Raw genomic sequence first — 27,360 nt, 5'->3', positions numbered from 1 at the left:
TGCAACTCCTCTTTCAACCCACAAATCTGATTCAGTCATTGGCCTTCAGAGAAAAGCACTGACAGATGGCAGAGCATCCATCTCTCAGGCAGTCATAAAATTATTTCATGTAATCCACACCCACTGAGTCGTAGAAGCCTTGGAAGCACTTGGACTTTTTTGGGACACATGATAAAAACAGATTATAGAAGTTCCTTTCATTCAAGAATAGATGGACAAAATAAGGTAGAGAGAGGCTTCCTGAGCCAAGTGAAAAGGGAAATCACCTTGGGAACATGCTTAATCACTAATTTCTCTTAATGAAATTCCAGTTAAGGATCCCTAGTGGGCAGAGCTCAAACACTCCTCAAGACACAGAGTAACTGACTCCTGAGGGTAATATAGGGCCAGTGCACCTGTGCCGGATCAGCATACCCCTTAAATTGATTAATTAGGCCTCTAGAGCAAGGGCATCTGATTAGAGTACCTTCCTAACAAGGGAGCTTAATTGAAGTGATTAATACCACATGTGGGGAGAAACTAAAAGAAGAAATAAAAAGTTAGTAGCTCAGTGAGAGGAGAGCCCTGAGGCACACAAGGCTGGGGGCCAGTACAAGCCTGAGACAGACCCAACAGGTGAGAGATTGATTCCTGTGGGGAAACCCTGAAGAGGAGGGTTTAGGGAATCTTGTCGATTCCTGCTGGACAAAGGGAGTAGACTGGTAAGTCTTATGAAAATAGACTTGGAACAGTGGGCCAAGACAGCTGGACTTTGAACTGATTAAATTTGAGGGCTGAGACAGCTGGACTTTGTGTTCATTAGTTTAATGCCCAACAGAGTAGACTTTATGAAAACCTCAGGAAAGAGAGATCAAACTTGCCCAGACAGAAAGGCTGGGAAAAGACTGAATTTGTCCCTGTGATAGGGGTAAAAGGAATTATTTTATTTTCTTCTGAGTTAATAAAACTGGTCCTGAAGAACAGGACTTCCTGAATGATCTTGACTTCATGTGTATACTTCCAAAATGCTTTTGGGAAAATTTTTGTTTACTGCCCGTGACCTGTCCGTGACTTTTACTAAAAATACCCGTAACTAAAACATAGCCTTATCGAGGACTAAAGGATGAAAATGAACATAGAAGAATGCCAATTAGTGCAGTTGCGATTTCCACATTTGGATATGAATGTTACAGCCAGTCAACTGAAGAGTTCAGAATTCCAACAATATAGATGGGAAGTTCTTCTCCACCCACAATAAGACTCTGTGAGTGTAATGCTGCCTTGCTCTTTCTTATCTCTGTTAATATTTGCCACAGTAAGAAGGGTGTAAAGTCACGTGAAAATCCTAAATTCAAATATTATATTCCATGCATAGCACATCCTGAATGGCAAAATTAACAAAAAAAAATCTTAGATATACTCAGAATATGATCCCAGTCCTCATCTGCCTGTGAAGAAAAGTATTTCAGATTAAGGATACAGGCCAGTTGGTTAATCCAAGTAGATAGCTCATATCTCAAAGAGCGGGGTTACAAAGAATCCAACTCTCCTCTGGATGAGATTTCCACCCATTCATATATCATCCTAAATATTGCCTATATATCAATATGAAGGCACAGAGCTAATAGGTGAAGAAAATACTTTCTCCCTTTTAGAAATTAGGCAGGTTATTGAAGAAGGGAAAAGAACTGTGTGTGGTCAGCCGGAGAGCCACCAGGGAGTTGAACCCTCTTTCCAACTGTTGCTATCCTCAGTAGAACACCATTTTTTTCTCCACTGCCAATTGTGTGTAATAAGCAACTAAACAATCTAAACTGAGAGCAACTGAGCTGAAGTTGATGTCACCATGGGTACCAGAGGATAAGAGTATAGAGAAATGGACAGACAAAGTCATCTCAAGAGCAATGACAACACTTTCTCTCTCCCCCTGTGGAAAGTAAATTGCTGCCAGGCACCTGTAGCACTGTAATTACCAGTCAGTGGTGACAGGACGCCTTCCCAGGGGGTGCGGGCTCTTCCAGCAGCTTGTGGGTGTTGGTGTCACTCAACCTGCATCACTCTCTGGCAGTGATCAAAAAATAGTGTCTCAGATCTAGAATTGCTGCTTTCCCTGACAGGGAGAGCTTGATGGAATGCCATTCAGAAGATTAGGGGAGAGCAGCAGAGAATGAGTGCCCATCCCCCACCTTAAAACTTCAATAATGAATATACATATCTTAGGGTTCTAACGTTTAATATGCCAGCCCAAAAGCAATATAAAGGGATCCCAACAGCAAATGGAAATTGGGAGGGAGGGGGGAAGAGATCAAACAGACAGAATATAACCACTCTGAAGCAAGCTGCCCAACAAGTTTTGAAAACACTCTGAGGAATCTCCTCAGCCAGAAGTACTAGAGCCACTGACACAGAGTGGTGATCTGAACCCTCAACCCTAACCACCACGGAAAAGAGAGCCCCAAATCCCAGGAGAACCCCGCTGTACAGCCTATAACAGAAGTTCCTTCTCCCATTCTGCCAAAAGGTCTGCTGAGGCAAGCTCCTTAGGAGTAGAAAGGGAATGCTGTTGGTCTGATGCCTCTGACTGTTGAGAGAACATGGGGACTGCACCTAAAACTGTCTCTCAAACTGCTTGGGGGAAAAAAATAAAGTACCATTACATTCAAACAGACCTCAGTGGTTCAGGAGCCAAATTCGTAATCAACATTATCCAAAAGAGCCACAGTAATGTGAATTCATTTTTCCAGTTACTATTTTTATATATATTATTCTCACAGCAAAATGACTGACCCAGAAATATTATTTTATCAACTACAATTGGTTAATAACTTAGATTGGTTAACAATTAAATCACACAGTGTTTTAATATCATGTGCTGCAAAAAGCCACAAGCAACACATTAAAGATCCACTTGTGGCTCTCAAGCCTCAGTCTAAGTATCACTGGTTTAACTATTCCATTCCAGCCAAAACAAGCAGAAAGTGAGATCCTGAGTCTCTTGGAGTCTCTCTCCTGCTGCTATCTACTAACAGGTGACTAGGACCTTATTTATTTATTTATTTATTTGGGATAAGTGAAAGAACAAAGACACCTAGCACAGGGATTCTCAACCTTGAGGCCCCTGCAACATACTATAAAAACTCCACAGTCCAGCTGTGCCACAACGCTGTTTTTCTGCATATAAAAGCCAGGGCTAATGTTAGGGGATAGCAAGCAGGGCAAATGCCCAAGATCCCACGCCACAGGGGGCACTGCGAAGCTAAGGTACTCAGGCTTTGGCTTCAGCCCCAGGTGGTAGGGCTCGTGGCTCCAGGGTGCAGTCCCGCGCAGCAGGGCTTAGGCTTTCTGTCCTGGGTCCTAGTGAGTCTTATACTGGCCATGCTTGGCAGTCTCTCTGAAAACTGCTTGCAGCTGCCCTAGGGGGCCCCGGACCCTGGGTTGAGAACCACGGACCTAGTGTATGCTCACAAAGAAGATGGAGTGGCAGGTGAGATCCTACAAGGGCTGCCAATCCCACAGCAATGGATAAAGTCTGAGGGTGGGACAGGATAATTGCCTTATCCCTGATAGCTTGAAAGGGAATTTGAGACAGACATGATTGGTGCCCTATCCCCAAATGAGTGGTCTTTGCTGTTTGAAGCATAAACAAGAATCCGCTCTCTTCAATTTTCAAAACTTAACTCCTAGAGGGAAAGAAATAAGGAAAAAGTTAAGATACAGCTGCACAGAGGGCTTCTGGTTTAAAAAAAAGATTCGGGAGGTAATAGAAATGGGGAGTCAGGGATATATAAATATATACCTACCTTGATTAATAAATCCTGTCTCCTTTTTTGTTAGTTGATGGAGTCATACCAATCTCTGAGGAGTTGTACTCTTTAGAATGGGGACGGGGAAAGAGAGAGAGAAGGCTCTCGACAAACAAACTTTAGCTGGAATTATTCCATGAAGTACACAAAATACAACAACTAAACCATGCATGAGGAGTTTTGACCCCAGGTCTCCTGCATGTTTAGCAGCACTTACACTGAAATATACATTGTATAACTGTCACCTAGTTTAGATTTATTTTAAATCACTTGTTTCCAAGGTACCTCGACATCCTGAACACTGGATAAAGAAGTTGATTAAATCCAGAAGTGCTATATCCCTGTCTTGTTTATATGATTCAATCCAGTCGTCCACCACAGACTGTCAAGAAAAAGAGAAAATGTATCAGATACTCTTAAAAAGATTTATAAATGCAAATGACTTTTCAGACAGTAATTTTATAACTGAGAATGTACTTCCCACAACTGTGTGAGTACAAATTCAGAAATCAACATGCCTTCCCTTAGCCAGTGGAGACAGAATAAATACTGCTAGAGCCCAGGTCTACATGCATTGTTTTCTAGTGTTATACTAGGATAAATAGTTAGCTGTTCAAAGGCAAAATAATTTAAAAACCAAAACTGTGCTTGAGGTATTTATTCAATCTAACAAGTTTGTTGAGAACAGAAGCATTCTGTCTTATTTCAGAACTCCTCCAAGAAAACATTTTCAGCAGGGTAACGCTCTCTGGGGATAAGCATCTTATTTATTTTGCAAGATGGAAGTTTTCTAATGTTGATAATGGTCAGTGAGCCATGGGTCACAATTTTAAAATAGAGCACATAATTTGATTAAACAGCTGGTGATGGGAAACATTCTAAACTAAAAAATAATAGGTGGAACTTCTTTACGCTGATTGTGGCTGACAACCAAAGAGCCACCTATAGCATTGCAACAAAAAACTGAGCAATGGTCTCAAAGAACTCAAGTGTGGACCACAGTATTGGGGAACATTTACATTACTCATAACAAGGTGTACAAAGTCTGCCATCAACAGTTATGATAGCAGGGAGGGGGACAGACAAGTAGACAGAGGACAAGAGCTGTTTGACATCTATCATATGCTAGGTCACCATGGATGAAGAGCAGGCTCAGCTGCTTGATAAGTTAAGGCACTAAATGAACACTGACCATCAGTGGAAGAGGGCAATCAAGGAGTAAGAGAGAGTGTATGGCACAGACACAAACCCAGCTAGAAAGTGTGCAAAGACACACACTAGAAATGTATTCAGATGTTCCCCATGCACCAACTTAATCCTAAAAACCTAATGCTGGTACTCTATAATTGCTGGGGCAGAAGCAGAGATGTCACATGGTATTACAGCAGCTGATGCAGGCAAGGAAAATGGTAGAGGCGGAGACAATGGAAAAAAGCTAGGAAAGAGCATCAGCCTCTCTGAAGGAGCAAGAAGAGGGTATGAGGTTCCTCTAGACCCCACTACCATGAAATCTGTGTCTTCTGAGAGAAGTAAAATATGTCAGGGTTCTTCTCATTTCCCAACACTATCACCCCTTAATTTAGGGAGCAACATTACTAAAACCCTTAGTTTCCTTAGTTCCAAAGATGAACAGCATAGCAATACAATTACACACATTTTTATTTGAGTAAAATAAATAAATAAATGTTTATTTATGTTACATGATGGAAAGGAAACCAGCTTTTTCTATTATTTTGAGAGAGAGAGAACTTTACGCAGAAGCCAGATTTTTTATTATTCTGGGGCAATGTCTTGTGCAAGTTTTCTTTTGACTTAAGACACTACTTTGGAAAGGTTAGCTTTACAGGGAATTTCTTTAAAATTAGTAAGAATTCCAGTTTTACTCATAACTGGTTTCTGCACCCTAACAGTGGTTGGAAAACAATGGGAGGAAAGAGAAGGTGTAGTCTCCAAACAGTTGGGTAAAGCAACTCTTTAAAGGAATTCTGCCACTTTTCAAGCTGCTATAAATGTAGGACCTCAGAAGGTCCATGTGCAATTTCTAAATCAGCAACAAATGCTGACACCCCCAGGTGGCATACGCTTACCAGGGTTCTGCTGTCAGCTGGCCAACGAAGAGGGTCAAGGAGGATAATTATATACCAGAAGTCACAGACTTAGCATGAGATAAGCCAACACACACTGATGAGCCTAAACCAGAACCCTTGTTCAGAAATGCCCCCCTGCTCCAGTTAATCCAGGAGAGCAGGAAGACAAGACGAGCCATCAGTGAGACGCTTGGCACTCAGAGTTTCTCTCTGGCTTTGTGCTTTGGCACGTTTCATAATGAGAAGCCTTGGCTTTGAGAGGTTTATCAGCCACTTAGTCGGTCTCACTCACTCACACACACACATACTCCTTGAGAAGTCTTACAAAACTAAACTATTGGATCTTCTACTTGCAAAATAAAACAAGGCAGAAAAGTTTGGCCTCAAACTAAAATATCAGTTTTGTGCTGCATCATTACATTTTGCGCCGGTATTTTCTGTGTGGATTCCCATTTGATTTAAAAATACGTTCTATGAACTGGTAGCGTATTACTTTCCCACATCAGTGTTTCTCAAACTGAGTCCTCAGTTCAAAAAAAATGAAATCAGTTCTACCCCTCCTCCCCCCGCAACCTCACATTTGCGTAGGTGAAGGGATACCCATCTTAATTTGGTCAACTTCCCTGCAACCTGCCTCATACTTTGAAAAATGCTTGAGTATATCTGCATGATATGATACTTCCTCACCTTTCTTACATCCTTTGATGAGCAATGAAACAGTTAAAGTTGAGGTTTAAAGTATCAGTGGCATCTGAGTTAGCACCCATAAAAATGAATGATGCAGTTCACACCTGAGAGCTATTCTTTCAGTCTCTCTACAAACTCAAGCATATATCTATATATCGCTTTTACCCACTTCACACTTTTGAGGCTTTCTTTGCAACCATAAGAGCAAGAGACTGCTTTTTTTAAACGAAAACTAAAACTCTAGAGAACATTTAAAAGCTCTCTTCCCACTTCTCTCATCTAATATTTTGTGCCCTCCCACAGCACTGTCTCGCACACTTTGGGAAATGCTGCTCTAATGATGACATAGGTATTCCTCACTCACATATGTTGGAGTTTAAAAATTGTTTTCAGAACTGAAACTGGCTGAGACCTGATGTGCGTCTCCTCTACCCATGTAGCCACATGAAATTTTCTAAAGCTTACCATGTGACATTGTTTCACAACAATCAACACAGAATCATAGGACTGGAAGGGTCCTCAAGAAGTCATCTAGTCCAGTCCCCTGAGCTCATGGTAAGACTAAGTATTATCTAGACCATTCCTGACAGGTGTTTGTCTAACAAGCTCTTAATTTATTTTAGCCTCCTCTCATTTTCATTGGCATTCACTATGTTAAACAGCCAATCACCACCAACCTTCCTGGTGAAAACCGAACCAAAGAAATCATTAAGCACCTCTGCCATTTTCTGTTATTGTTCCCCCCCTCGAGTAACAGGCCTGTCCTTGCTCTTCCTCTTGCTTATAATGTATTTGTAGACTGTTTTCTGGTTACACTTTATGTCTCTAGCTAGTTTGATCTCATTGTGTGCCTTGGCCTTTCTAATTTTGTCCCTACATCAGAGATGCAACCCTGTGTTCTGGGTGTCCCTAAGCCTCTGATTGCCAGAAGCTGAAACTGTATCACAGGGGATGGATCACTCTCTAATTGCCATGTTCAACACACCAGTCTTATATCATTAGAACATAAGAATGGCTGCACTGGATCAGACCAATGGTCCATCTAGCCCAGTATCCTGTCTTCTGACGTTCACTAATGCCAGATGCTTCAGAGAGAATGAACAGAACAGGGCAATTAGCGAGTGACCCATCCTGTCATGCAGTTTCAGCTTCTGCAGGCAGAGGGCTTGTCTACACTGAAAAAACAGCCCCCGAGCGCAGCAAGTTTCAGCGCTGTAAACTGCCAGTGTAAACAGTGCACCAGCAGTGGTAGCTATGCCTCTCGTGGAGATTTTTTTTTTTTTTTTTGAAAGAGTGCTGGGAGAGCTCTCTCCCAGCGCTCTGCCATGACTACACAAGCCACATTAAAGCAGTGCCATGGCAACACTTTAGCATTGCCAGTGTGGGCTAGCCCAGAGGCTTAGGGACACCCAGAGCACAGGGTTGCATCCTTGATCATCCTGACTAATAGCCACTGATGGACCTATCCTCCATGTATTTATCTAATTCTTTTTTGAACCCAGTTATATTTTTGGCCTTGACAGCATCTCCTGCCAATGAGTTCCACATGTTGACTGCCTTGTGTGAAGAAGTACTTATGTTTGCTTTAAACCTGCTGCCTATTAATTTCATTGGGAGACACCTGTGTGAAGGAGTAAATGATACTTCCTTATTCACTTTATCCACACCATTCATGATTTTATAGACCTCTATCATATGCCCCACCCCCCAGCACCCCACCAGTCCTCTCTTTTCAAAAAATAAGCAGTCCCATTCTTTTTAGTCTCCTCATACAGAAGCTGTTTCATACCCCTGTCAGGGTTCCTTCCCCACTCTGAACTCTGGGGTACAGATGTGGGGACCTGCATGAAAGACCCCCTAAACTTATATTCCACCAGCTTAGGTTAAAAACTTCCCCAAGGCACAAATTCCTTTCCTTGTCCTTGGACAGAACTGCTGCCACCACCAAGTGATTTAAACAAACATTCAGGGAGGGGCCACTTGGAGCCCTATTTCCCCCCCCGGGCAAAATATCCCCCCCAAATCCTTTTACCCCCTTTCCTGGGAAGGCTTGAGAATAATATACCAACCAAATAGGTTAACAAGGTGAGCACAGACCAGACCCTGGGGTTTTTAGGACACTAAAAACCAATCAGGTTCTTAAAAGAAGAATTTTATTATAAAAAAAAAGTAAAAGAAGCACCTCTGTAAAATCAGGATGGAAGGTAATTTTACAGGGTAATAAAAAGATTTAAAACACAGAGGATTCCCCTCTTGGCTCAACTTGAAAGTTACAAAACAGGAATAAACCTCCCTCTTGGCACAGGGAAAATTCACAAACTAAAACAAAAGATAATCTAATGTATTTCCTTGCAATTACTTACAATTTCTGTAATTTTAGTTGTATCATTTCAGTAGGAGTTGGATTACCTGCTTGGTCTCTCTCTCTGTCTCCAGAGAGAACAAAATAAAGAGCACGAACAAAACCTCCTTTCTGCTGCCCCCCCCGGCAGATTTGAAAGTATCTTCTTTCCCTATTGGTCCTTCTGGTCAGGTGCCAACTAGGTTAATTGAACTGATTAACCCCTTGCAGGTAAGTGATTCTGTACCTCCTGCCCAGAGTGATTTTATCTTACTGCATACATAAAGGTTGTTATCCTTCCCTTTATATTTATGACAACCCCTAATTTTTTGTTGTATTTCTCTCTATACTTTTTCAAATTCTAACATAGCTTGTTTGAGATGCGGAGACCAGAACTGCACACACTATTCCAGATGAGGATTACCATGGATTTATATAGTGGCATTATGATCTTTTTGGTCTTATTTTCTATCCCTTCCCAAACGTTCTAACTTTCTGTTACCTTTCTTGACTGAGCAGATGTTTCCAGAGAACTATCCACAATGATTCCAAGATCTTTTTCTTGAGCGATAACAGTTAATTTAGACCCCATTATTTTGAATGTATAGTCGGGATGTTTTCCAATGTGCATTACTTTGCATTTATCAGTACTGAATTTCATCTGCCATTTTGTTCCCCAGTCACCCAGTTTTGTGAGATCCCTTTGTAACTCTTCGCAATCTGCTTTGGACTTAACTATCTTGAGTAATTTTGTATCACCTGCAGCCTTTGCCCCTTCTCCCCCATCCCCCCAATTGTTTACCCCTTTTTCCAAATAATTTATGAATACGTTGAACAGTACTGGTACCAGTTCAGATCCTTGGGGGACATTACTATTTACCTCTTTCCACTGTGAAAACTGAGCATTTAGTCCTGCCTTTTGTTCAGACAGTTACTTATCTATGAGGGAGTCCTTCTTGTCCCATGACAGTTTACTCTGCTTAAGAGTCCTTGATGAGGGACCTTGTCAAAGGCTTTCTGAAAGTCCAAATAAACTATATCCACTGGATCACCCTTCTCCACGTTTGTTGACTTTCTCAAAGAATTCTAATAGGTTGATGAGACATGATTTCCCTTTACAAAAGCCAAGTTGACTCTTCCCCAATATAACATGTTCATCTCTATGCCTGATAATTCTGTTCTTTACTATAGTTTCAACCAATTTGGCTTGTACTGAAGTTAGATTTACTGGCCTGTAATTGCCAGGATTGCCTCTAGAGCCTTTTTTAAAAATTGGTGTCACATTAGCTACCCTCCAGTCATCTGGTACAGAGATTGATTTAAGTAATAAGTTACACATCACAGTTAGTCGTTCTGCAGTTTCATATTTGAGTACCTTAAGAACTCTTGGGTAAATGCTATACACTCCTGATGACTTACTAGTTTAATTTATAAATTTGTTCCAACACCTCCTCTACTGACACCTCAATCTGCGACGGTTCCTCAGTTTTGTCATCTAAAAAGACCCGCTCAGGTGCGTGAATCTCCCTCACATCCTCTGCAGTGAAGACAGATGCAAAGAACTCATTTAGCTTCTTTGCACTTGCCTGGTCTTCCTTGAGTGCTCCTTTAGTACCTTGATTGTCCAGTGCCCCCTCTGATTGTTTGGCAGGTTTCCTGCAGCTGGTGTACTTAAGTTTTTTGCAGTTAGTTTTTGTGTCTTTTGCTAGTTGCTCTTCAAATTATTTTTTGGCCTTTTATACTTGACTTGCTAGAATTTATGCTCATTTCTATTTTCCTTCATTGGATTTGACCTCCAATTTTTAAACTTTTTTTTTCCTCTCTAACTACCTCTTTCTCTCTGTTGTTTAGCCATGGTGGCATGTTTTTGTTCTCTTTCTTTCTTTCTTTTTTTTTTAAATATGGGCGTATACAATTAGTTTGAGCCTCTATTATGGCACTATTCACAGACATACACCAAAGAATTACCAGTGGAAAAAAATCTTCTATTCCTTCTCATGCAGGGGGATACTGAATGCCTATCAGAGAAAATAACTTACAGGTAAGATTAAAACCTTCTGTCTGATGAGTGCGTAGCCAGCAAGCCTAACCAAAGGTTTGGTGCTAGCAGTAAACAAACATACCGAGCATGAAGGCACCACTAAACAGATGGAGGGAAAAGGCCTTCACTTAACATTTTAATAATTATCCTTTTTGCAGCTTTAATTTTTGTTTACTATAGCACATGGTTTTCTGCTACATGGTCCATACCTTGTGCAAAAATCAGCAATAAATCTTAATCTGCCTGGGCGGCTTGAAGGCAGAAGCAAGTGCCCTGATACTTAAGTGCTCTGGTGTCTATTTTACTCCCTGTAGACCTGGAAAATGGTTACTTACATGTTAATTAGCATAACTCTTGGTCTTCAAGATGTGCTGTACACATATCTATTCCACTTTAAGTGCGTGCATGCCCAGTGTATTCAAGTCGGAGAGTTTTCACTACCAGTCCCAAAGAGGTGGCTCTTGAGCCCCACATCTGCTCATAGAATCAAGAATCATAAAAATGGTAGGGCTGGGCGGACCTTGAGGGGTCATCTAGTGCTAACCCTTGCGCTGAGGCAGAACCAAGTATACCTGGGCCATCCCTGATAGATGTTTGTCTAACCTGTTCTCAAAAACCTCCTGTGACAGACTCCATACCTTCCTTGAAAACCTATTCCAGTGCTTTGGTATCCTTATAATTAGAAAGTTTTTCCTAATATCTAACCTAAATCTCAATTGCTGAAGAGTAAGCCCATTACTTCTTCGCTTACCTTCAGTGGACATGGAGACCAGACTGTTATCCATCACTGTCCTCTTTAGAACAGCCCTTAACATACTTGAAGACTTATCAGGTTCCTCCCTCAGTCTTCTCTTCTCAAGACTAAACATGTCCAATTTTTTTTTAAACTTTTCTTCAGAGGTCAGGTTATCTAAATTTTGTTTATCATTTGTGTTGCTTTCCTCTGGACTTTCTCCAATTTATCTACATCTCTCCTAAAGCGTGGTGTGCAGAATTGGACACAGTACTCCAGTGGAGAACTCACCAGTGCCGAGTAGGGGAACAATTATCTTTCATGTCTTACATATGATACTCCTGTTAATACACCCCAAAATATTAGCTTTTTTTGCAATGGCATCACATTGTTGACTCATTCAATTTGTGATCCACTAGAACATCCAGATCCTTTTCAGCAGTACTACCCTCTAGCCAATTATTCCCCATTTTGTACCTGTGCAATTGATTTTTCCTTCCTACATGAAGTACTTTCCAGTTCATAGAATTTCATCTTTTTGAATTCAGACCAATTCTCCAATTTGTCAAGGTGATTTTGAATTCTAATCCAGTCCTACAAAGGGCTTGCAACTTCTCCCAGCCTGGTGTCATCTGCAGATTTCATAAATTCATCATAGGGTACTTAAGGATCCACTCCATGATCCAGGTCATTAACGAGAATGCTGAACAGTATTGGACCCAGAATCGACCCCTGTGTGACCTCACTAGATATGCACTCCCAGATTGATAGCAAACTGTTGATAACCACTCCGAATAAAAGATTTCAACCAGCAGTGCACCCTCCTTATAGTAATTTCATCTAGATGGCATTTCCCTAGTTTGCTTATGCACACGTAGGACTGTATCAAAAGCCTTACTGAAATCAAAATATATCACTGTTTCTTCTCCCTATCCACTAGGCTAGTAACCCTGTTGAAGAAAATTAGGTTGGTTTGGCATAATTTTTTCTTAACAAATCCATGCTGGTTATTCCTAATAACCCTATTATCCTCTCGGGGCTTACAAAATGATTTTTTAATTAATTTGTTCCAATATCCTTCCATATACTGAAGTTCGGTTGACTGTTCTATAATTCCATGGGTTCTCTTTTTTCCCCCTTGCTAAAGGGGGGTACTCTACTTGCTCTTCCACAGTTGTCTAGAACTGCACTCGTGCTCCATGAGTTCTCAGAGATAATTGTTAACTGTTCCACGACTGCATCAGCTAGTTCCTTAAGTACCCTATGATGAATTTCATCAGGTTCTGCCGACTTGGATACATCTAACTTATCTAAATATTCTTTTAAAAGAATTCTTTCCCTATTTTGGCTTGTGTTCCTTCCCCCTTGTTGTTAATACTGTGTTAAGTATCTGGTCACACAACTTTTTTAGTGAAGACTGAAGCAAAGCAGGTTTCAGAGTAGCAGCCGTGTTAGTCTGTATTCGCAAAAAGAAAAGGAGTACTTGTGGCACCTCAGAGACTAACCAATTTATTTAAGCATAAGCTTTCGTGAGCTACAGCTCACTTCGTCGGATGCATTCAGTGGAAAATACAGTGGGGAAATTTATATACATAGAGAACATTGTTTCATGTTCAAATAAATTTGTTAGTCTCTAAGGTGCCAAAAGTACTCCTTTTCTTGAAGGAAACATCTCAACCTTCTTAAGGTCATCCATTATGAGCTCTCCTTCCCTCCTAAATAGCGAAATTACACTTTCCTTTGTCTCATGTTTCTAATGTGTTTATACAACCTCTTATTGCCTCATCCCACCAGCTGAAGGTAAAAAGGGGCAGAGCCACACAATCATTCTTCAGTTCCTTCATCTGAGAAGCATGATGGAAATAAGACTAACACAAAAGGAAGGAGGGGGGGCATGTTGTGGAATAAATATGTGCACAACACATCTCAAATTACTAGAGTTACAGTACAGGTAAGTAAGCATTTTTTCTTCAAGTACTTGTATACACCCAAAATGGAACAGATATGACTTTCAAACAGTATTCCCTCTGATGATGGGAGCTGAAGGTTGCATAACAATTTTCCAATATCTGGATCAGCCCTCGAACCAGTTGTGATGGTATAATGCTTTACAAAAGGTATGTACTGTGACTAAGTTGTCTCTTTGCAAATGTCCATGTGGCACATAGGTCTTAGAAATGCTACTGAGATCTGGTGGAATAAGCCGATAATTTTTGAGAAGGCAATACTTTAGTTACATCATAATAGGTTTAAGAACAGGAAGAACCAAGAACCACCAGGTTTAAGTCTCAAGATAGAACTGAATCTCTAACTGGTTGTTTCAGAGTAGCAGCCGTGTTAGTCTGTGTTCGCAGAAAGAAAAGGAGTACTTGTGGCACCTTAGAGCTGTAGCTCATGAAAGCTTATGCTCAAATAAATTTGTTAGTCTCTAAGGTGCCACAAGTACTTCCTTTTCTTCTAACTGGTGGGTAAATTCTTATAATCCATTAAAAAAACCTACCAAACAGAGTGTGGAAAAAATGGAACATCCTAGCATAAGATGGCAGTTAACAGAACTGATTTGTCCTAGTTTATTAATCAACCCAGCTGAACAAAAGGGAGTGAGTTTACTGCACGTTATCCTCCATTTCTTGACTGAACTGGCCGTAGATCAAACAGATAGTGGGTATTTCTGTATTTCCAGATACAGAAATACCTGCCAATTCTCCTGAGGTGAGCCATTTATAACTGACATGCACTTGATGAAGACCCTTGGAGCCAAGGGCAGACCAAAGGAGAGAACAGTATATTGGTAGTGGAGACTTGTCACTATATACCTCAGATACTCTCTATGGCTCGGTTAGATGCCCACATGATTTGCAACCCTGCAAATCAAGAGCAGCACATCAGTCATCAGGATCCAAGGAAGGAATAATGGAAGCAAGGGATACCATCCGAAATTTCATTTTGCTGATAAACGTGTTTAGCTTTTGCAAATCTAGGACAGTCCTCAGACCTGAGGCATAAAGAAGTACTGAGAGTAGAAATCCCTCCCCTATGTTGAAAGAGCACTCCCTCTCTAGCTCAGATACAGAGGAATCTGCACCTCCCAAAGTGCAGACCCATGAAAGAGGTCGCTGAAAAGTGATATTGTTAACCTATCCAACTATACTCTCAGCCCAGCAGAAGCAGCTGTTCTATCTCGGGGCCTCTCCTTCTGCCCCTCCACCCCCACGAACATGATACAGTTCTGTGGTGACCTAGAATCCTATTTTCGACGTCTCCGACTCAAGGAATATTTCCAAAATACCTCTGAACAGCATACTAATCCACAGAGTTCTCCCTACCAACACTACAGAAAGAGGGATTCTAGGTGGATTCCTCCTGAAGGTCGAAACAGCAGACTGGACTTCTACATAGAGTGCTTCCGCCGACGTGCACGGGCTGAAATTGTGGAAAAGCAGCATCACTTGCCCCATAACCTCAGCCATGCGGAACGCAATGCCATCCACAGCCTCAGAAACAACTCTGACATCATAATCAAAAAGGCTGATAAAGGAGGTGCTGTTGTCATCATGAATAGGTCGGAATATGAACAAGAGGCTGCTCGGCAGCTCTCCAACACGAGTTTCTACAAGCCATTACCCTCTGATCCCACTGAGAGTTACCAAAAGCAACTACAGCATTTGCTCAAGAAACTTCCTGAAAAAGCACAAGATCAAATCCGCACAGACACACCCCTGGAATCCCGACCTGGGATATTCTATCTACTACCCAAGATCCATAAACCTGGAAATCCTGGGCGCCCCATCATCTCAGGCATTGGCACCCTGACAGCAGGATTGTCTGGCTATGTAGACTCCCTCCTCAGGCCCTACGCTACCAGCACTCCCAGCTACCTTCGAGACACCACTGACTTCCTGAGGAAACTTCAATCCATCGGTGATCTTCCTGATAACACCATCCTGGCCACTATGGATGTAGAAGCCCTCTAGACCAACATTCCACACAAAGATGGACTACAAGCCGTCAAGAACACTATCCCCGATACTGACCTGGTAGCTGAACTTTGTGACTTTGTCCTTACCCATAACTACTTCACATTTGGGGACAATGTATACCTTCAGATCAGCAGCACTGCTATGGGTACCCGCATGGCCCCACAGTATGCCAACATTTTTATGGCTGATTTAGAACAACGCTTCCTCAGCTCTCGTCCCCTAAAGCCCCTACTCTACTTGCGCTATATTGATGACATCTTCATCATCTGGACCCATGGAAAAGAAGCCCTTGAGGAATTCCACCATGATTTCAACAATTTCCATCCCACCACCAACCTCAGCCTGGTCCAGTCCACACAAGAGATCCACTTCCTGGACACTACAGTGCTAATAAACAATGGTCACATAAACACCACCCTATACCGGAAACCTACTGACCGCTATTCCTACCTGCATGCCTCCAGCTTTCACCCTGACCACACCACACGATCCATCGTCTACAGCCAAGCTCTGCGATACAACCGCATTTGCTCCAACCCCTCAGACAGAGACAAACACCTACAAGATCTCTGTCAAGCTTTCTTACAACTACAATACCCACCTGCAGAAGTAAAGAAACAGATTGATAGAGCCAGAAGAGTTCCCAGAAGTTACCTACTACAGGACAGGCCTAACAAAGACAATAACAGAACGTCGCTAGCCGTCACCTTCAGCCCCCAACTAAAACCCCTCCAACGCATTATTAAGGATCTACAACCTATCCTGAAGGATGACCCAACACTCTCACAAATCTTGGGACACAGGCCAGTCCTTGCCTACAGACAGCCCCGCAACCTGAAGCAAATACTCACCAACAACCACATACCACACAACAGAACCACTAACCCAGGAACTTATCCTTGCAACAAAGCCCGTTGCCAATTGTGCCCACATATCTATTCAGGGGACACCATCACAGGGCCTAATAACATCAGCCACACTATCAGAGGCTCGTTCACCTGCACATCCACCAATGTGATATATGCCATCATGTGCCAGCAATGCCCCTCTGCCATATACATTGGTCAAACTGGACAGTCTCTACGTAAAAGAATAAATGGACACAAATCAGATGTCAAGAATTATAACATTCATAAACCAGTCGGAGAACACTTCAATCTCTCTGGTCATGCAATCACAGACATGAAGGTCGCTATCTTAAAACAAAAAAACTTCAAATCCAGACTCCAGCGAGAAACTGCTGAATTGGAATTCATTTGCAAATTGGATACTATTAATTTAGGCTTAAATAGAGACTGGGAGTGGCTAAGTCATTATGCAAGGTAGCCTGTTTCCTCTTGTTTTTTCCTACCCCTCCCCCGATGTTCTGGTTTAACTTGGATTTAAACTTGAAGAGTGGTCAGTTTGGATGAGCTATTACCAGCAGGAGAGTGAGTTTGTGTGTGTATGGGGGTGGGGGGGATGTGAGAAAACCTGGATTTGTGCAGGAAATAGCCCAACTTGATTGTCATGCACATTGTGTAAAGAGTTGTCACTTTGGATGGGCTATCACCAGCAGGAGAGTGAATTTGTGTGGGGGGGTGGAGGGTGAGAAAACCTGGATTTGTGCTGGAAATGGCCCACCTGATGATCACTTTAGATAAGCTATTACCAGCAGGACAGTGGGGTGGGAGTAGGTATTGTTTCATATTCTCTGTGTATATATAAAGCCTGCTGCAGTTTCCATGATATGCATCTGAGGAAGTGAGCTGTAGCTCACGAAAGCTTATGCTCTAATTGGTTAGTCTCTAAGGTGCCAAAAGTACTCCTTTTCTTTTTGCGAATACAGACTAACACAGCTGTTACTCTGAAACCTGAAATTAAATCATGTAACCTATCTTCACAGTTCTCAGAATTCACTGATCCAAAAAAAATGGCACAACTTGTTTCCAAGGGAAGTGATTGGGAGGAAAGCAGTCACAGACTGCTTTGGAACAGATGAGTGTCGGTGTGATGTGTCTAGAGTAGTAGGATCTGGTGGCCTTCAGAGTTTTAAGATGCCCCTGAGACTTATCAGCCTGTCTGGAAGCGTACTAAAGCTGTCTATACAGAGATGTGTATTGCCTCCTCTGTAAGGCTGCTGTACAGAACCCAAGACAACAAGCCAAGTAGTGATGCTTGAGAATCCTTGAGAAAATGCAACGCTTCATCAGTCTTGTCAGAGAAGAGACTGCATCCCCCAAAAGGTAGTTCCTCAAGAGTCTGTTGTATTTCTATAGGGATCCCAGACAACTAAAGCCATGAGGCTCTATGCTTTGTGACAGATGTCACCACTGCCCCAGAAGCTGTGTCACCAGCAAAAAGTGCTGCCCGAAAAGAAGTCCTTGCAACAAAATGGCCCTCCATAACCAAGGAATTAAACTCTTCTCAAACATCGTCTGGGAGATTGTCAAATACTGTAATGAAATCCCAGTTTAAAAGGTCATATTTTGAAAGTAATGCCTGGTAGTTAAGCACATACATTTGAAGGCAGTTTACCTCTTGCCCAAACAATAGCGGTATCTTCGGCAACAACCATCGCTGTTCTCATCCCAAAGTCTATGACAATGCAGAACAGAAGTGGGGATAGTATGGCAACCTTGACTTACACCAGAAAATCTTAAAACTATTCTTTGTGTCTGCTCTCTAGCCTAGCATGCAGACTTGTCATACAAGACATATCAAAACAACAATCTTTGCTAGAATTCCGTAGTGTGTCAAGATCTTCCAGAGTGCTTCTCTGTGGACACTAACAAATGCTTCTGTAACATCAGTGAAGTTAAAAACAATCTTCGGCAGGTATTCCAAGCTTTTCTCAATAAATCTTCTCAGGGAATATAGGTAAGTTTGCTATTTCTTCGCATCACTGAATGTGTGTTAATGGTTCTGGCTGGTTGAGCACAGCCTTGTCATGTTTCATCCAACAGGTTTCCACTATGTTAAAAGTGTACCGTCCAAAGCCTTCACAATGCCTCAACAATTTGAGAACTGTGATGTCAGGTGTTTGGATACTAGAAAAAGCTTTTTATAATCCCTTCTCTTGTACACCTTCTCAGCTTCTCTTGCTTTGCTTTCCATCTATTCTCTCATCTCTTCTGGCTGATCTTTTAACTTCCTTGTCTTTATTGGCATATTTTTGTTCTAGAATAGCTGGGACAGTACCTTGACATGATGGGAAGGCTTGAGAGCTCTGAAGACCCTGAAAGCTATGCTGGACGGAGTGTAATTCTTTGTAGGGTCACCAAAGACAGATAGGTCAAAGGGTAGAAGCCAGATTAAACATACCTTCCTGGTAGGTTGTTGAGAGTCAGGCTAACAAATGTAAAAAATGCTGTTACAGAAACAAAAATCATAGGCAAGTGTCAGACTTGCAAATACAAACACCAACTGTAGAGAACTACAATCCACTGGACAGAAGACAAGATAGTTCTGGCCAACCAGTAAATCTAGCCAACATTGTAATGATGGAGAATCAAAGCCACAAGGAAGCTCTCCATCTGAAACAGGGTATCTTCACAAGTAAGGTTAAGAAAAGAATTCGGTGTTAGAATGTTAGATCGCTTTGGAGCACATGCAGACTGCCATGAGTTATCAGAGAAATTAAAATCTTTGGCCTAATTATACTTGAACTGAGTGAGATGAGATGGACTGGAAAAGGCAAATTATCAGTGTGACTGTTCCCTATTCGGATGATAAACATCAGAAATAAGAAGGCTTATTATTGAGTAAGGAAGCTACTGAAAGAATGGGAACCTGTTAATTTAAGAATACAGACTGCTCACTGACGATCTATGCAAAAGACACAGTTGTTCAGTACTAACTAATAATGACAAACTGATCAAAGACTGTTTTTATGAGAGACAGCAGAGTACCCTTGGCAATACCAAGGAATATGACATCCTTATCCTGATGGGAGATCTAAATGCACAGGTTGTTGTTGATAATACTGGATATGAACACATTATGAGCAGATATGGCATCCTAAGGCAGAATGAAAATGGTGAATATTTTGTTGAACTCTGCAGACAAGATCATCTTTGCATTTGGGGAAACACTATTCTCACACAAGAACAGACAAACTGACAAGAAGATCAAATGATGTCTTCATCCAGAAGTAGCTTGAACACGTTCTCATTAGTAGGTCTTGGTGAAGATAACTGTTGCACACCAGGGTGTATACAAGCTCTGATGTTGGAAGTGACCATCTTGTCACTGGGACAATCAAAATAAAACTAAAGACGACATATTCACTCAAGGCAGTGAGCATAATAGTAGAAATTTAGCAGATGTGTCAGCAAAGGTGCATTTCAAGGTGCAACTCCCCAGTAGATTCGTAGAGTTAAAAACACTGACAGATGACATAGAAAAACTAGAGTCTGAAGAAGACCTCTGTGTAAGCTCAAATGTTTGTTTCTCTCACTAACAGAAGTTGGTCCAACAAAAATATTACCTCGTCTCTCTAATATCCTGGGACCAACATGGCTACAACAACGCTGCATAGAAGAACAATGGAAGCTTTTCAAAGAAGCAAGTGTGGATGCAGCCAGGATTACAGTAATGGTGAGAACATATAAGAAAGAAGAATGCCTCCAACCAAATGCATGTAGGTTTGTTGGTGAGAGGAACAAATTAAATAAGAGAATTCAACACCGCCACATTCCCATTGCCAATGTCCCACACATCCTCTTCCCACTCCCTCTAGTCCCCTTCCCTGCCCCATCACCTGACCAACCAACCCCTCCCTCCGTCTACTCCTCCCCTCCCAGAGAGCATTTGCCTGTATAGTTTATGTTTTCTTTTTTAAAAGTTTTCGCACCTTCTGAATGTTATGCTTTTCTTGGATTGCACTTCCTCAAAATAAAAATTGTCTTTGCTAGAGGATCACTGGTGCAATATGCCTGCTTCCTTTTTTTAATTCAGATTTCTGCCCTGGGTTGGACTTCAGCTCTCAATGCCAGGGGTGAACTTGGATTCAATGATCAGGACATTCCCTAACAACCAACCCTGGACCTGTGATAAAGAGGCAGTTTTCCAGTCAGCCCAAATTGGGATCACTATCAGAACCCCACATCCCTATGAGGCACACCAGGTATTAATACAATCCAAGTAACTGTAGATTTTAGAGCACTTAGAAAAGTGAAGTTGAAACAGAAAACCAGTCTCAACGTTCTTTTGCTCTCCTAGAACAATGGTCACTTTTGGATTCAAAAATCTATGAAAACCAGACCACAAAAAGGTTTGAGTAACTTTGGACATGCCCAGTCAACAAAAATGTGCAAAAAATATAGTCCTTTTTGAGATTTGTTAATTCTTCCATACTTCTCACAGACCGGTAAACCCCTTAAAAGACTGACTAAAAAAGATGTAGGATGGTGTTGGGAAATCCATAAGCTAAAGACTTTCAAACAGGTCCAAAAGTGAGCAATTAACCATCTGATCCTGAAATATTATGGTATAATTTAATATAATGCTACTGAATGTGGAATGGGTACAGCAATATTACAAAATGATCAGTCAAAGCAAGTCATCACTTGCTTCTAGGACACACTTTCCAACAAAGCAAACCCATGCTCAAATACAGAGAGAATTCCTACTCACTACTTTTTCATATACCAAGATTGACCAGTATCTCCTGGGCCATGATCATATCCATGCAGAAAAAGACAACAAACCTTTGGAATCAATATTCAAAAAGCTATTGTTAACAGCGCCAAAGTATCTTGAAATATCAAAAATATCACTTGAATGTACGATGCAAAAGACCGTCTTCGATGTTCATCCTGATGTTTTGACTGTGCATACCTTTTGTCCACAGCACGAATGCCAAAAGACAGCTTGACAGCCCTTGCATGTAGAAGATTATGAAATCTTCTACATGCACCAGGAGGCGGAGTTGCATCAGGAACATCAACCAAGCAGATTTCTATTGTGTGACAGATAAGCAAGTGACCCAGATACCGACATACCCAACTGCACAGTCAATTTTAAGCATTTGGAACAGTCTTTATGTCAGGATGACCAGACAGGAAGACATCTGCTAAGCCACTTAGATTTTCTTTGTCTAGCCAATATTCACTTCAAATATACTGACACTACAAAATGGTATTCTATATAAAGGCAGTAGGGTAAAGATCTAAAGGTCTGAAATCCTGAAATGCTAGCTTTCATTCACTGAAGCCTGTTGGTGTTGAAACATGTTTACATTAGGTTAAGATGTCCTGTGTAGGCCCAACATAAGCAGTGAAGTCAAAGATTTCATACACCAGTGAAGTATCTGCAATGAATTCCTAGCAAATCTCTCATGATACACTAAATATTTGGTCTACCGCAGAGCGAGTCAGGCATGGATCTATGTTTATTAGGAAATCAAGTATCCCTCCGAATGCTTGATTATAATTTCTGATTTTATGAGGAAAAAATCCCATGCACACAAGAGTAGTTTCTACCACTTAATGCTATGAAGAATCAGCACAGAATCCCATAAACTGTAGCTACAGATAATGGATCTCAGTAGACCTGTAGGTAAATTTTTAGTTTGCAGCATAAGCAGGATTTGAACACACCACATCCTTTCTGCATCACAGCCAGTCTAATGGTAAAGCAGAAGCAGCTCTCAAGATTGACAAGTAGTTGCTAAAAAAGGCGCACAGGCATGACAAAGACCCATTGACAGCATCACTTGACTGGGAAAATACACCAACAGAAGGCATGGAGAGCAGGCCAGCATGGCATCTCATGTCACACCACATACAGACTGTTACTTACAGAACAACTTTTGAACAAAGCTGCAGTGGAAAGGTTGAGAGAACAAATTAAACAGCAATGACAACAAGCCAAATACTACTATGACACAGATACCAAAAGGCTCTTTGAACTCCACATACAACGGTCAATATGAGTACAGGCAACACCTAACAAAAAAGACAACAGACAGGGGCAGGGACTATTTGCAAAGAGTAGCACATCGTAGAAATACAAACAACTCTACATCTTCAATTACAATTCCCTTAGAAGAACCTTATCCTGAACAAAAGACACAAATGAATCCTACCACAGATCAAGATACAGGGAAGGTCTGCAATGAATGTGAAGTGAGTTCACTTGAGCTTGATGAGTTCGCAAAGGCAATGCCAGAAAAATCTAGGAGCACAGAGATCTCCTGAGGGTAAACAGTAACATGAGGACGGCCTGAAAATAAAACTACATGAAGCAGAAGAGCAGTAAAGTTGCTTTGTAATTTCAAAGACTATGTTATTGATTGAAAAGATTCAGTTTCCATTATAGGAAGAGAGATATTACCCAGCACTTTTTAAAAAAAAAACACATCTGTGCACATGTATATGTAGATAGAGTGCCATCTTACCAACAAAAGAATATGTAGCATTTTCTGAAAGTTGGTAGGTTCAATAATGTTACTGTTGTGCACTGCAAAGATCTGCACAGAAAGAGCCACTAACAACAACTCTGTCCATTCCAAATGATCGTGTCACGAGCTCTATAAGAGAGACAAGGTGGGTGAAGTAATAGCTTTTATTGAACCAATTTCTGTTGGTGAGAGAGAAGCTTTCAAGCTTACATAGAGCTCTTCTTCAGGTCTGTGTCAGCTTGAAAGCTTGTCTCTCCCACCAACAGAAGTGGTCCAATAAAATATATTACCTTACCCACCTTGTCTCTCTAATATCCCAGGAACACCATAGCTACAACAACACTGCATACAACAATCTCTACAAGTCAGCATGGAGGCCCTCAAAAGGAATGAAAGGGGAGAAAAGGCATATATATATATATATATATATATATATATATATATCCAAGTCTGACCAGTTTTTAACTGTGGTTTCAGGAACACTGGTGAACGTGGTTATTCTCTGTCTACACTTGCAACTAAACAAGTGTTATGCATAATTTCAGATCTATGTGTACTAACACGCATTGTCAGTAATGAGTCATTTCTTACTGTTGACCGGAGTAAAAATTTCACCTAAGTGCCTAAGCTACTATTGAAAATGGGACTTAGGCATTTCTGAAAATTTTACCGCAGGCATGAGAGCGACCTCGCCCACACTACTACTTTCTTCATGTGCCCAGGGCTCCTGCCCTCTAACAAGTCCCCTCTTCCAACAAGCTCAGCACACGTCCTTCATGAGAGAGAGAGAGAACGAACTGCTACTCTCCCTATCTCAGTTTCTTCTGAATTGAATCCCAAAGTGTCACAACACACACACAAATTTCTCCTTTGAAATTTGCCAAGAAGAGGTTGTACCATTGGAGTCTGTATTCCCACCACCTTTATGTTTTGCTATATTTATGGATCCTATTCAGAACAGAAGCAATGCAACTATTCCTAAACAACTGAGTTCCACTCACAAAGGCACTCACAAAAAAAATAAAAAAAAATCTCCACCAGCAAAGCAGTCATTTGTACCTTTTCTCTGGCTTCCATTTATATCAATGGCTCTCAGATAAACACCCAACACAGATCATATCATATTTCCTACCTCATAATAAAACTGAAAACAAATTCCAAAATAACCTTGGAATCCTGCCAAAGCAAAACTGAAAATGTGTTGAAAACGAACAAAAGTGATAGCTCTGATGCAGTAAAACAAAATGAAGAAAATGCATCAGGAAGATTTCCATAGTTCTGTTATGAGAAAATTTGTTCCGTCTTCACCTACTAGATAAGAGGAGTAACACCTACATCCCCAAATTTACAAAATGTAAAAGATTTTAGAATTCTGATTTTCTTCAGGTTTACTGCTACATTCTCTACTTTAATCCACAATCCAGTCCCATCATGGATTTATGTCTGGTGCGTAAAATTTTCAAAAGGGCTTAAGTGACTTCAGATGGTCTCATTTTCAAAAGTGACATAGGCACTTAGGAGCCTAAGTGCTACTAAAAGTCAATGAGACTTAGAGTCCTAAATTCATTAAGTGACTTTTGAAATTAGGACTTCGCCTAAGTCATTTAGAATAAAATTTTCAAAAGCACCTAAGTGGTTTAGCCTAAGTCTCCCTAAGAGATGCTCATACGTATATAAGCATCAGACCAAGCATAGCATTTCTCTCATAACCTTACCTTCCTTCCCAATATCTGAATCCTCTACTACTCAGTTGTCAAAATACTTCATTCCTACACTGCACCAGGAAGGTTACTGCAGTCCTAGGGGTCCACAGTGAAAATCAACGCTCTAGTGCAGGGGTAGTCAACAGATGGATGGCAGACCAAATCCAGACGCTTTTGAATGGACCCCGAAATCTTTTTATTTACTTATATTATTATAATTTAAATTATTTTCTCTGGAGTCTGGATCTTGACAAAAAATAATTGACTAGCCCATTCTAGTGGAATGATTCCACTAGCCAAAGCCTGTAATCCTGGAGGTGAAGGCTGTGAATCCTTTTCCCTAGAATTGAAAATGGGACTTGGGCTCTAAGCCAATTCAGTACTTTTGAAAAGTTTACCTGCTGTGATTAAACATCTCACATCTTTTCTGCCTTGCTATACTTAATACATGATAACCTTCATAAAAAGCTGCTTTAATATATTCCCTAATATTCGTACTCACTTGTTTTTCCATTTTAAAATAACAAAATAGTGAAGAAATTAACTGAAGTAGAAGACTTCTTCTAGGACTATGGTTATTCCACATATAATCTCCAGCTTGATCACATTCCATATTTCTTTCTTTACTTCAACATACAAGCTGATGGGAAAATCTTAACATAATACCTAGAGATTCCGTCAGTCTGATACAGGTCATCAAAAAAAACAACTACTACACACTAGTTTACAAAAGTTGTTTGTTACAGTTTAGTGAAAATATTGAGTGATCAAGCTGTAACAAAGATGAACAAACACCACATTAGTTATTTTACCTGCATCGCACTTTTCCCCAGTTTCACCACCTCAAACAAAGTGACAGGGTCTCCGCCTTCTCCATTCTGTTGAGGGTGACCATTAGCTCTTCCACGACCTATTCCTCTAGTTCCAGGTTCAGAACGGCTCTTATCTCCTGGAGACTTTCGAGGTTTCTTATTGGCAGACTAAATAAAGGGAACAGCATAATGAAAATTGGGTGTAGTTATAACATTTGAATGAATTAATTCGAAATGTCTTGTAAACCATTTATACATATCAATAAACAACTGTTGTGATAAGTACTTAGTAGGCATTTTATGTGTAATGTCAAGTTATGAAGTATGAATTCCTAGCACCAAAGAGTTAACAGGACATATTCCATAATACTAGTCTTAACCAATACAATAAATACATAAAACAATGCAATATCATGCTTGCAATTATGCATAAAAGACAAGAAATTTAAAAATTATGGTCAGTGCAACAAAAACATCTCTGTCATATACTCACACAATAACTAGTGAATCTTATTTACAGAATTACTGCATCCTATTTACCTTAGGACACAATTACCAAGTTCACAGGGACCAACCGCACATTGTTATTCTGAAAATGTGTTCCTCCCCTTCATCACCATCCAACTACAGCTTGTTATTAGCTCCTTATTTGCCCATAAGAAAGGCTTAGCTCAGTGGTGACCAACCTGAGCCTAAGAAGGAGCCAGAATTTACCAATGTACATCACCAAAGAGCCACAGTAATACATCAGCAGCCCCCCATCAGCTCCCCCCAACTCCTCGCTCCCAGTGCCTCCCGCCAACCAGCAGTCCCACTGATCAGCGCCTCCTCCTCCCTCCCTGCACTTCTTGATCAGCTGTTTCGTTGCGTGAAGGAAGCTTTGGGGGAGAGGGAGAAGAACGAGGGCAGTGCCTCAGGGGAGGGTGCAGGAAGGGGTGGACTGGGCACAGGGCCTGTGGCAGAGCCTGGGGTTGAGCACCCCCCAGCACATTGGAAAGTTGGCGCCTGTGGCTCCAGCCCCAGAGTTGGTGCTTATACAAGGCATATATTAACTTCTGAAGACCCGCAAGTTGGCCACCCCTGGCTTAGCTGTTCTCTTTCCACACCACTAAAATTAATCAATAATTGGATTTATATGGACAAATACAATTGATGATATGGTCGCTTCTTGCCACTAAATTGGTGGTGGAAATCCTGGCCCTCCTGAAGTCAACAGGAGTTCTACCTATGAATCTGTGTAATTTAATATAAGATTTCTTTAGTTCCTTCATACCTATAGCTCCCCTTTGTGTGGTCTACCTGATCCAAACAGCTTGCAGATCAGCCTTGCCATGTATGTAAATCATTTTGCTCAAGACAGTTAGTCCCTTATAAAGAGTTAATCTTCTGATGGCATAATTGTACACAGGCCACTCTCGTTCTGTTGTCACTTGCCATGTGAATGGTAAAACTGTTTTGGGGAATTTTGTGAAGAAAGTTCTCTACTGAGCTTACTGCTGCCCAAAGCTCCGGAAAAAACGGTTACTCACCATTGTAACAGGTGTTCTTCAAGATGTGTTGCTCATATCCATTCCAATTATGTGTACGCATGCCGCATGCACGGAGTTTTACCCTAGTAACACCCAGTGGGTCGGCTGTGGAGCACCCTGGAGTAGCGCCTTCATGGCGCTCAATATATACCTGAGCCGACCCACCGCCTCCTCAGTTCCTTCTTGCCGGCTACTCCGAAAGAAGGGAACTGGGGCGGGTTTGGAATGGATATGAGCAACACATCTCGAAAAACAACAGTTACAAAGGTGAGTAACCATTT

At 41.2% G+C, this 27,360-nt stretch overlaps 1 protein-coding gene across 8 annotated transcripts in view; it reads right to left on the bottom strand.

The window, feature by feature from the left end:
* STAG1 (STAG1 cohesin complex component) overlaps positions 1–27,360 on the bottom strand; it is a 380,157-nt gene that overhangs the window by 261,607 nt on the left and 91,190 nt on the right. For all 8 annotated transcript variants that reach the window (XM_073360216.1, XM_073360223.1, XM_073360219.1 and 5 more), the window contains 2 exons: positions 25,551–25,718; positions 4,068–4,164 (listed from right to left, as the gene is read on the bottom strand). In XM_073360216.1, the coding sequence (XP_073216317.1) occupies positions 4,068–4,164; positions 25,551–25,718 (265 nt within the window). The remainder of the gene's footprint in view (positions 1–4,067; positions 4,165–25,550; positions 25,719–27,360) is intronic.

Source organism: Lepidochelys kempii, chromosome 9, assembly GCF_965140265.1.
Source record: "Lepidochelys kempii isolate rLepKem1 chromosome 9, rLepKem1.hap2, whole genome shotgun sequence".
Classification (NCBI taxonomy): domain Eukaryota; kingdom Metazoa; phylum Chordata; order Testudines; family Cheloniidae; genus Lepidochelys; species Lepidochelys kempii.
This window is presented reverse-complemented; position numbering and strand designations above follow the sequence as displayed.